This window comes from Pantherophis guttatus, chromosome 5, assembly GCF_059756535.1.
Source record: "Pantherophis guttatus breed Tessera chromosome 5, ASM5975653v1, whole genome shotgun sequence".
Taxonomy (NCBI): Eukaryota; Metazoa; Chordata; class Lepidosauria; order Squamata; family Colubridae; genus Pantherophis; species Pantherophis guttatus.
Window position 1 is genome coordinate 13,455,467 of NC_142067.1, and position 12,493 is coordinate 13,467,959.

Sequence of the window (12,493 nt, forward strand, 5' to 3'; positions counted from 1 at the left end):
GAGTGTGGCTTGGTGGGCATGGCATGGCTTGGTGGGCGTGGCTTGGTGGATGTGGCAGGGGAAGGATACTGTAAAATCTCCATTCCTTCCCCACTCCAGGGGAAGGATAATGTAATATCTCCATTCCCTCCTGATCAGCTGGTACTTGGGAGGCAGAGAATAGATGGGAGTGAAGCCAGTCAGAATTTTTACCACCAGTTCTCCGAACTACTCAAAATTTCCGCTACCGGTTCTCCAGAACTGGTCAAAACCTGCTGAAACCCACCTCTGGACCGTGCGCATGCGTGGAAGGCGCGTGCATGAGCAAAGCTCGTGTGCAGAAGGCTGTGGGCATGCACGGAAGTGACGCGGGCGAGCAAAGCGTTCACATTTGCAAACCGGTAGGGAAAGTAAGTGAATACCACCCCTGATCAGGCATACAAAGAGTCTTTACAGTAGGTATCCTCCAGCTGATTTCGTGGAAGTCAGCAAAGCATAACAATATTGCAGCTTTTACCGTATTAAGATTTGCATGCGTGAGCCCGTTTATTTATTATTTATTTGGCGTGGTCCATTATTCCCGCACTTATTTTAAAAGTCTTGCATTTAATAGTCTCTGTGTGTATAGGTCTCTATGTATTTGTATCAGTAGTGGGTTGTCCCCGGTTCGGACCGGTTCGCAAGAACCGGTAGTAAAACCTGCGGAAGGCCCACCGTCCCAGATGTTGTCATCGGCAATCTGTGTGCGAAGCAAGTGCGCGCGCACGATCCCGTTGCGAACCGGTAGTAAAAGTAAGTAGAGCCCACCCCTGATGTGTATGTGTGTACATACATGAGAGAGACATATACACACAGAGAGAAACTACTATACACACACACACACACACACAAAGATTGGTATCAAATAAAGGAACCCATTCTTTGTCCTGTTTTTTTTTCCCTTCTGTTCTTTAATTTCAGGATTTGAACAGTGGTTTGATTGGACCGCTTATAATTTGCAGGAAGGGGATATTAAACGAAAACGGCTCAAGGAGCGATGTTGATCGTGAATTTACTCTTCTATTTATGATTTTTGATGAAAACGAATCTTGGTATTTAAATGACAACGTTGTCAAATATCTGCACAAAAACCCTGAAGAATTTAACCCCACCAGTAATTTTACAAAAGGGAACAGAAAGTGTGGTATGTCGCTTCGTATATGGAATAAGAGAATTACTTTTTGAAAAATATAATGCTTCATCAATTATTTAGGCTTTTGCACCATCATGCAATTTCCCCAAAGTTGAAAGCCAACCTCCGCTTTCAAAACAATTATAATAATGTGTTGCAGCTTTCTTGGTTCACTATGCTGTTATAAACTTTAGGAGAATTTTAAAAGAACTCTCTGTCCTTTAGAATAAACTTGAGAAAAATTTTCTTGGTCTAACCTAATATATCAATCAGATTCGCAGGTTGCACTAAGTTGTAATGTGGTTTAGTCAGTGGTGGACTGTTAACGGTTGTAACAACTGGTTCACCCGGAACCGAAAATGTGAGCGCGCGCACATGCGCTCGGCATAAAAAAAAGTGGTAATTATATAGGACGTGATAGTGCCAGGGCGGGTGGGCAGAGCCAGCTGCTAGTTGGAACTACCGGTTCTCCCGAACCGGCAGCAGCCCACCACTGGGTTTAGTTCTGTTGGGTTGGATAGGTTGTGTGAATGTAGCTGGTTGCAAAATACAATATAAGGCCGGAGCCATTTTGTTGTGGTTGGGAGCCACACAATATTTAAAAGTAGAAGGACCATCATCAGCATAGTTGGCAAAACCAGAATTTTCAGCCAGTGGAGGCAAGTATCAGTAGGTTTTTCAGATGAATATTTTTTTGGGGGGGGGTGTTTCTTTACCTTTAAACTATATTTTGTTTTGGGGTTTATACTACAATAGAGATGCGGAAATGATGGCCCCTTTATGACTTGTGGACTTCAACATGGCTGTCTGAGGAATTCTGGGAGTTGAAGTTCACAAGTCATAGAAGGATCATTGTTCCCCACTCCTGTACTATAGTTTCCCAGTGTTTCTAACGTGATGGAAACTGATGTGAAGTGATGCTCCTGGGCCTGTAAATGAAGGCCTGGGCTCAGGTAACTCGTTCCTGTGAGTTATGGCTCAGGGTCAGGGGTGCTATTCAGCAGGTTCTGACAGGTTCTGGAAAACCTGTCGGAACCTAGCGGAAATTTTGAGTAGTTCAGAGAACCAGCAAAAACCATCTCTGGCTGATCTCAGAGTGGGGTGGGAATGGAGATTTTGCAATATCCCTCCCCCAGGAGTGGGGAGGAAATGGAGATTTTGCAGTATCCTTTCCCTGCCACGCCCATCAAGCCACGCCCCCAGAACCGGTAGTTAAAAAAATTTGAATTCCACCACTGCTCAAGGTATTCTATGCACCTAACTAACTCTGATTTATTAACCACATTTAAGCAACCATGGTGCAACACTTCAGCCAGTATATACGTAGGAAAAGTTTCAGTTGGAAAAAATATTCAAATAAGTAAAATCTCCATGAGTCTGATTTTATTCTCAAAATGCACTGATATGTGAGCTGTCTTAGCAGTAAGTCACGGAAATGAAGACTTGGTGATCAAAGGCACACACATAAATTTCTCATTGGGAAACAGCAATTCCCATCGGACTGAAGCTCATCTCGGTATCCCTCACAGTTGCCCCTGGTGCTCAAAGAATTTTTGCAATAGCCAAGTCTATTTTTGGGGGGCAGGGGGGTCATAAAAATGGAAGGATGGAGCGATCAGGGAAGACTGGGAATTTTGCTTAGGCAAAGGATTTTCTGAATCCAAAAGTTAATTCCAATAATTTGAATAATTCCAAAAGTCAAGCTGTCAAGCTCTCTGTGGCAGCCCCTCAAATATTGGAAGACTGCTATCATGTCTCCCCTGGTCCTTCTCTTCACTAGACTAGCCATGCCCAATTCCAGCAACAGTTCTTCATATGTTTTAGCCTCCAGTCCCCTAATCATCCAGGTTGCTCTCCTCTGCATTTTTTCTAGAGCCCCAACATCATCTTTATAGTGAGGTGACCAAAACTGGATGCAGTACTCTGTGTGTGGTCTTACTAGGGCTTTATAGAGTGGTATTAGTACCTCACTTGATCTTGATTGTATTCTTCTGTTATTGCAATTTAGGATTGCATTGGCTTTTTTAGCTGCTGCTGCACACTGCTGGCTCATATTTAGCTGATTGTCCACTAAGACTCCAAGATCCCTCTCACAGTCACTGCTATTAAAGCCTTGTTTCCCCCAGTTTATATGTGTGCTTTTGCGTGAGCATTGATGCTTGAGCATTGATGATGTTATCTACTCTGGGTAATCATATTGCACTTGTGTCAGAAGCAGGGTTGAAAGGAGTAGCCAGTGACATCAACATTGCCTGGGAGATGCCCAGTTGGGGGCCCCTTTCATGTCCTCAGCAGGAGCTGGAGCGAAGGACGGGAGCTCACCCACCCCGACACATTTGGGTCTCAAACATGGGCTTGCTAACCTCAGTCCAGCATCCTTACGACGTGAGCCACCGTGTTCCTTTAGTTTGGGTAATGAAAGGTTTGCAATAAAACAACCAAGCTCAGAGAGAACCAAGGACCCTTCATTTCAACCCTGAGCTACACATATTCTCTGTTATGGGTTTCAAGTAGAGAGAGGAACACTCAAATCTGTGATTCATTCCTTTCACATCTGTCTCTTACATGTTTGTTTGTTTGTTTTAGCAATCAATGGCAAAATCTTTAATAATCTCCCTGGGCTGATCATGAATGAAGGAGAGGACACAAATTGGTATCTTATAGGAATGGGAAATGAACTTGACATCCATACTGTCCATTTTCATGGCGAAACCTTTATTTTCAAGGTTAGTATTGACCAGGCTGGGCAATTTTTGGAGGGGACTGAGGGTCACCTTTGGCTTAAGTGACATATTCAAAATGATACTCCCAAAAATAATTGGTGGATCCAGGACCAAAGAAAAGAAAACAGGAAAAAATAATTTCATGTATACTTGATTCTTAATCATATAGTTAGTTATATGATCATATAGTTCCGTGATGGCAAACCTATGACACGCGTGCCACAGGTGGCACGTGGAACCACATCTGTAGGCACGCAAGCATTGCCCTAGCTGAGGTCCAGCGTGTATGTACGTGCCAGCCATCTGATTTTCAGGCCTTCCGAGCCCATAGGAAGTCAGGAAACAGGCTGTTTCCGGCCTCCAGAGGGGTGGGGAAAGCCGTTTTCACCCTCCCCAGGCTCCTAGAAAGCCTCTGGAGCCTGGGGAGGGTGAAAAATGGGCCTTTCAATCCCACCATGTGCCAAAAGCGGGGAGAGTGCGGGGGTGTGTATGTCACGTGCGCATGCATGGGGGGGCATGTTTCCGGCCTCCGGAGGGGTGGGGAAGGCCGTTTTCGCCCTCCCCAGGCTCCTAGAAAGCCTCTGGAGCCTGGGGAGGGTGAAAAACGGGCCTTTCAGTCCCACCGTGTGCCAAAAGCGGGGAGAATGTGTGTGGGGGGGTGTCATGTGTGCATGCGTGGGGGGGAGGGGAGCATTGAATTATGGGTGTGGGCACACATGCACGCGACCCCCCCACTCCCCACACTTTTGACATACCATAGCAAAAAATTAGCCCTCACTGATATAGTTAGTTATATGATCATACAGTTATTATGAGTACTTTCCAGTCTTAATCACTTTCTGTCACATTAAACAATTTGCAGAATGTTTCTTGGGGCATTCTTAATACTTTCAGACTATATGTACTCCTGAATAAAAAAATAAGTATGATTTGTATTTTAGTAAAACTGTATACAAAATACTAGATTTTTAAAATACAGGTACGACCACAATTGAGCCCAAAAATTTAAACTGCTAAGTGAAACATTTGTTAAGTGAGTTTTGCTCCATTTTACAACCCTTCTTGTCACAGCTGTTAAATGAATCACTGCCATTGTTAAATTAGTAACGATTGTTAAGTGAATCTGATTTCCCCATTGACTTTGCTTGTCAGAAGGTCTCAAAAGGTGATTATTTGACTCCGGGACACGACAACCGTCATAAATATGAGACAGTTGCCAAGCCTCTGAATTTTGATCACGTGACCATGAGGATGCTGCAATGGTCATAAGTGCGAAAAATGGTCATAAATCACCGTTGTAACTTTGAATGGTCACTAAATGAACTGTTGTAAATCGAGGACTACCTGTACTGCAAACAAGAAGCTATTACTACTTATGTATATAGTAATACAGTATATTTTGGGAACTAAAAATTATTATGTTATGGATTTGGTATATTACCACTCTGTAGGGAGAGTTGCATACATATAATAATTTTCTACAATTGCGTTCAAACAACACACTTAACTCAGTTGTTGGATTGCCTTGTGTTTTGACTTGTGCAATGTGCCAAGTTAAATGAACAACACGCTAAATCACTAAAGAAACAAAATAAAATTAACTCCCCAACATATATCAAACTTAGCACATTGTGCAAATGCAGAGGCTAACTCTTTAACAAATCTGCTTAGGTGTATTGTACGAACACAGCCATTTAATCAGTCTGTTTGCCTTTCAAGAATGCACTACTGTATTTTTCAGAGTATAAGACGCTGTGGACTATAAGGCGCACCTACCTTTTTTGGGGAGGAAAGCAAGAAAAAAAAATCTGCCTCTGCCTGCCAGCAATTTGCCTCCTTGCAGCAAACAGCAAACAGCCCGTTTCAGTTTCATTTTTAGCACAGCCTGATTAGCACAAGAAAAACAAATCTGCCTCTGCCTCCCAGCAATTTGCCTCCTTGCAGCAAACAGTCTGTTTCAGCTTCAGCTTCAGCACAGCCTGATTAGCACAAGTAGCTGATTGTCGGTTGGATCGGCCTCCTGAAGATCACCTGTTTCAGGCTGCAAGGATTGCCATAGCCTATTGCCGCCTCCATGCGCCCCATTTTCCCGGGGGGGGCTACATTTGGTGGATAAGACGCACCCAAATTTTCACCTCTTTGGGGTGGGGGGGAAGTGCGTCTTATACTTCGAAAAATACGGTAGTTATTTTTAAAAAATGAATGGTAAAAAAGGAACAGAATATGTTTGCTGAACTGTAACTCTAGCAGTGCAGGTAGTCCCAATTTACAATCATTCATTTAATGATCATTTGAAGTTATGACAGCACTGGAAGAAAATGACTTATTTGCAGTTACTTCCATTGCAGTATTCCCACAGTCATAGGATCAAAATTTGAGTGCTCAACAATCGGAATATATTTGTGACAGATGCAGTATCCTGGGGTTAGCTAATTGCCATTTTCAATCTTCCCAGCCAGCTCCCAATGAGCAAAGTCAATGGGAGAAACCAGGTTCGCTTAATGACTACATGATTACCTTAACAACCATGGCAAAAAGAGTCATAAAATCAGGTGTGTCTGTTGTCCCCAATTCGGGTGTGAACCTGGTGCTGAAGCCAATGATAGACGCCAGACACGAGGTGCAGGTTTTCTGGTTGCTTTTTATCGGAGTACTCCAAGGAAAAGGGCTCCTGGCCAAAATGCCAAGAACCAAGAACAAAGGATTAAGTAAGCTTTATACATTTTCACAAAAGAAGAAGGCGGGACAAGGCAGGATAATAAGAAATATCATCTAATAAACATTTTTGTAATAATTCTGCAATTTGTTCTATTGGTCTCTAGCTATCCCTATTCCTAAACCTTGGCTAATGAATGCCCCAGGAGTTATCTAAAACACATTTTATTGGCTGCAGGCCATCTGTATTCCTAATTTTTAGCTGAGGCCTGCAAGTTGTCTAACTCTTGTTACTTTTATCAGCTTTCTAACTACCCAGAATTGTTACAAGATTTACACATGCATATTTCCTGTAGATAAGCATTCTTTGTTCTTGCCAGACACACTCCCCAATTACAGGCTTCCTGATTTACTTTCAAGTGTGTGTCATGACCTGGCTTTATTTTAGCATACAGCCCATCATGTCTCAATGACCACCTCACTTATTTATGAAATTATGGAATGTTCAGTCCCAATTGTGAATTGTGGAAGTCCAGAACTACCTTTAGGAAATCTTTATAATGCTCCCTGTCTTTCCACAGATCGATCACAATCACAGAGGAGATGTGTACGACCTCATCCCTGCAACTTTTCAGACAATTGAAATGGTAGCGTTTAATCCAGGGACCTGGCTTTTACATTGCCATGTACACAATCACATTCATGGAGGGATGGAAACCACCTACACCATAATAGAAGCAGGTAATAAAATAGGTATAAATATAAAATTTTTATATTAAATTATATTTAATATATTTAATATAATATAATAATATAATTTATATTAAAGTAATATATAAAATAATAAAATAATGTATTATTGATTTTGTTAATGATTTTAATTAAAAAAATTATAATAAAAATAGATTAAGGTCTTCTGCACCAAATGTTGGGCTGAATTCATGGGAAATCCTTCTTCCCTTGTTTATCTCTGGAAACCACCAGGGTAGCCACTCCCTCTAGATTTTTCCCCAGAATGACCCAAGGCAATATTGCCTTAGGTTCAGAGGTGGTATTCAGCCAGTTCGGGTAAACCGGTAGCAGCAACTGCAGGTGGGCCTGCCCACTCACCCGGATGTAATGTCGTCCTATTTAGCCATGTTTTCGAAGCTGGGCACATGCGCAGAAGGCGTGCGTGCGAGCAAAGTGCATGCGCGGAAAGCCAGGTGCATATGTGGAAGGTGCGTGCACAGCAAGCATGCAGAAAACTGGGTGCATGCGCACGGGGCAAACCAGTGCGCATGCACTGAATCAGTGATGGGTTGCCCCCGGTTCGGACCAGTTCACAAGAAACGGTAGTAAAACCAGCGAGAGGCTCCGCCCACCCCCCGGATGTCTTCATAGGCAATCTGCGCATGCACAGAAGCTTCTGTGCATGCGTGCCCATGATCCCGTTGTGAACAGGTAGTAAAGGTAAGTAGAACCCACCCCAGGGAAGAATATGTGAAACCCACCGCTGCCTAGGTTAGGCATAGAGACACAAGGTGGCTAGAGCACTGTTTTAATTTAGTTCAGATTTTAAAAGGATATTTATGGTGAGAGAAACACAAAAAAGAATCACGGGTGCATTAGTCCAGAGGTCAGAAGCCGACCCAGTTTCAATCTTAGTCAAAGTTCCAAAGCACAAGGAGATGAAAACTCAGGTTCTGAAGATCTGATGCTTCAGGATGGTCTACTAAGCACACAGGTTTTGTTGTGACCCCCCCAGCGGCCAGTGGAGTTGGCAGCAGATTCAGACAGTAAGGAGGTTGGGGAGGAACATGGGCCAGTCCTGGAGTCTGGGGAAGGCTCTGAGCAGTGCTCTGCGTCGCAGACAGAGAGGGGGCCAGGGCCATATGCCAGTTATCAGTTGCCTTCAGAGTCAGACATCAGTGAGGCAGATGAACAGCTGGAGCCTGTTCCCAGTGTGCACATGCGCAGAGTTGCCAGACGAAGTGAACAGTTAAAGAACAAGGGTTGACTTGGGAGTAAGGCCACAGGTGGGCAATGAATGGCCCCTCCCAGAGGGAATACAGGGGAGTGGAGTTTGCAGGAAACAATTAGTTCGCCTAATTGGTTTGTCACTCTCAGAGACTTCTTGCCAAGTTTTGAAGATATCGGCCTGGCAGCTCTCCAAGCCAGATAAGGTCTGTGACTGTAATTTCACCCTTTAAAGACTTGAAAGACTTTGCTGGATGTGAATGAGAAGAATTCATAGTTCAACTTAATAAAAAGGGGTTTTGGTCGGGACAAGGAGTCTGCTTCGTAGTTTGGGGAAGCCTAGGTCAGAATAGGTTTCAAGGCAGAAACACAAGCAGTGCCAATGTCTCTCCTTTTTAAACATTACTTCAAGGCCTGAGTGACTCTTTAGCAATAACCTGGAGGTCATAACCTCAGTACCTTTACTCAGGTGAGTGGACTGCAGTCATCCAAGCATGCTGACCAAATTTTGATACCCAAGACATTGTCCTATGCAAGCAAGCACTTGGCATCTCTCTGCCTTCTGACACTTCAGTTCAGAATGTCTGGCAGTGCAATTCCTGAGTGGCGTAGAAGCCTGAGTGGCGTAGGAGGCTAATGCCTCCTAAGGCAGCATTTAACATCCAGCTGCCTGCAATTACTGCGAGTTCAATTCTCACCAGGCTCAAGGTTTACTCAGCCTTCCATCCTTTCTAAGGTGGGTAAATTGAGGACCCAGTTTATGGGGGCAATAAGCTGACTTTGTATAAATATACAAAAGTATGAAGGCTATTGCTTAACGCATTGTAAGCCGCCCTGAGTCTCTGGAGAAGGGCAGCATATAAATCAATTTTTTTTAAAAAATAAAATTCCTGTGAGTTAGATGGCTATATTAGCCCAGAAGGAACAAGAAGTCCTGGGCTAGGTCCTGATTTAACTGGAGCAGGCGGCTTGGAATCACCTGACCCATTCTTCTAAGGAGCCATTCTCAAACGAGGCCCTAACCCAAACAAAATGCCAATGACTATTTGCTATTGTTGCTATGAAATGTCAGCTATGCAGAGTTTAATTCATCAATAGATTAACAGAGTTGGAAGGGACCTTTTAGGTCATCTATCCAACCCCCCCACACCCAAGCAGGAGACCCTACACCATTTCTGACAGATGGCAGTCCCGTCTCTTCTTGAAAGCTTCCAGTGATGAAGCTCCCACAACTTCTGTTCCATTGGTTGATTGTTCTCACTGTCAGAAACTTCCTCCTTATTTCTAGGTTGAATCTCTCCTTGATCAGTTTGCATTCATTATTCATCCATAGTTTCATTCATCATTCCTTGATCTACACACTTTATCCAGTCTGGAGCATGAAGGATAATAGTTCTCCACAAAGCTTAGGAACACTCACACCTACACACTTTTATCTAGCAACAAATCTCTAAGGAATTGATAGGGGCTTCATTTAAAAATGTGAGGAGGTCTATCTTGAATAATGCTAGACCTTTTTTTCAAGATGCTAACCTGTTTTTCTGTTGTTGTTTGTTGAATACCACTGCTTAGTTATTCTTAGTGTAATCATTAGTTGCTTCATGAACGGAAAGTTTATGGTGAAATCCAGTTGAGAAGTGTCATATTTTAAGTACTGAATGCCTATTCCCATGTAGGCAGAGATGGTATTCAGCCAGTTCGTACTGGTTTGGACCAGTTCGGATGAACCGGTAGTGGAAAATACTTGAAGAGCTGTCACAGAAAGGAGGGGGAGTCAACCTATTTTCCAGACAAGGAATAATGGATAGAAACTGATCAATTTCAACCTAGAAATAAGGAGAAATGTTCTGACAGTGAGAGCAATCAACCAGTGGAACAGAAGTTGCCTTCAGAAGTTGTGGGTTTGGAAGCTTTCAAAAAAAAGACCGGACTGCCATCTGTCAGAAATGGTGTAGGTTCTCCTGCTTGAGGAGAGAGGTGGACTAGATAACCTACAAGGTCCCTTCCAATTCTGTTATTCTATTCTATTCTTAGCAGCCCCCCTCCTGTTACTCTTGGAAGCTGCCTGGTTTTTTTCAAGCTTCTGTGCGAGTCTGGAAAAGTGACCCAGCTGCTTTAAAGTGTCTACTCATGAAACTTAATGCTATTTTAACGAATAGCAGAGAAAGGCTGTGCTCATACCTGCTAGCAGCCAGAAGCCTTTCTTCCTAATAGTATCCTCACTTGGAGCTGTGCACCATGTTGCCAATTCTTATTTATGAACTTTCCAAGATGACCATATTTTTCTCTTTCAACAGGTAATGGAAGAACAGAAATAGAATTCTTTAGCAATTGGCTGGACCTGGAAGAAGCTGGTTCTGTCCTCCAAGTGCTTTTCCTCACTGGAGTAGTGCTTCTATTCATTGTTTTGACATTCGTGTCTGTTGTAGTTTGCCAGAAAAACAAGGCCTATTATCACTTCATTGGGCCCAGATCAATGGAGTCCCTCTAACTTGACTTTCTGCAGGACTGTATTTTGATCACGATTATGGGGATGCTACAAAGGTTGTAACTCTGAACAATGGACATAAGTCACTTTTTTCAGTGCTGTGGTAACTTTGAACAGTCACTAAATGAACTTAAAAATGGAGGACTCCGTAGAATAGAATGGAATGGAATGGAATGGAATGGAATGGAATGGAACGGAATGGAACAGAACGGAACAGAATACAGCAGTGGCCAAAATTGTGGAAACCTTTTGGGAAAAGTGTATTTTCTAAAACTAGCTAATAGCACCATTTTTTTTAGTAATACCATAAAATTATATATCAGTGGAAAGACTATTTAATCAAGAATGTAATGCAATAACTTTTATGAAGGATTTGCTATTAGCATAGCAGTTACAGTAGCAGTTAGCCATCAAACCTCAAAAATACACTTTTCCCAAAAGGATTCCACAGTTTTGGCCACTGCTGTAGAGTAGAGTAGAGTAGAGTAGAGTAGAGTAGAGTAGAGTAGGACAGGACAGGACAGAGCAGAACAAGAATAGGAATTCTTTACTGGCCAAGTGTGATTGGATACTGCAAAATCTCCATTCCCACCCCACTCCAGGGGAAGGGAAGGATACTGTAAAATCTCCATTCCCACCCCACTCCAGGGGAAGGGAAGGATACTGTAAAATCTACATTCCCACTCCACTCCAGGGGAAGGGAAGGATACTGTAAAATCTCCATTCCTACCCCACTCCAGGGGAAGGAAAGGATACTGTAAAATCTCCATTCCCACCCCACTCCAGGGGAAGGATACTGTAAAATCTCCATTCCTACCCCACTCCAGGGGAAGGGAAGGATACTGTAAAATCTCCATTCCCACCCCACTCCAGGGGAAGGAAAGGATACTGTAAAATCTCCATTCCCACCCCACTCCAGGGGAATGAAAGGATACTTTAAAATCTCCATTCCCTCCCCACCTCACTAACCTGCTTTCCAGCTCCGTTCTCCTGTGCAGGGCAACAAAAGAAGACTCAGCTGATCAGCTGGAACTTGGGAGGCAGCAAATAGAATAGAATAGCCAGCCTGAGGTGGTATATGCTGGTTCTCCGAACTACTCAAAATTTCCGCTACTGGTTCGCCAGAACCGGCTGAATATCACCTCTGATTATCTCTATCCATATTTACCTAATGATCACCTCAAAAATGATGAAAAACTCACTTCCTGTCAAATGGGTGCCTTTACTTATAACTGTAATGATTTATGGTTTCAATTGCAATTGTAAGTCAAGGACTACCTGTAAGGCAGAAGGCAAATCAGAATTTGTAAGAAGAAAATATTCTTATTATTTTTCAACCTTGAAAATATTCAACGTTGACTCAGCCTTCCATCCTCCCAAGGTCAGTAAAATGAGGACCCAGATTGTTGAGGGTATTATGCTGACTCTGTAAACTGCTTAGAGAGGGCTGTAAAAGCACTGTGAAGCAGTATATAAGTCTAAGTGCTAGTGCTATTGCTACTCTAATAATATGATAAA

General features: G+C 43.0%; 1 protein-coding gene across 1 annotated transcript in view; it reads left to right on the plus strand.

Annotated features, from left to right (window-relative positions):
• HEPHL1 (hephaestin like 1) overlaps positions 1-12,293 on the plus strand; it is a 50,100-nt gene extending 37,807 nt beyond the window's left edge. Inside the window, exons 16-19 of the mRNA XM_060686167.2 lie at positions 940-1,162; positions 3,737-3,876; positions 7,110-7,269; positions 10,785-12,293. Coding sequence (XP_060542150.2) covers positions 940-1,162; positions 3,737-3,876; positions 7,110-7,269; positions 10,785-10,978 — 717 coding nt within the window. The 3' untranslated portion in view covers positions 10,979-12,293. The remainder of the gene's footprint in view (positions 1-939; positions 1,163-3,736; positions 3,877-7,109; positions 7,270-10,784) is intronic.
• The last annotated feature ends 200 nt before the right edge of the window (positions 12,294-12,493 follow it).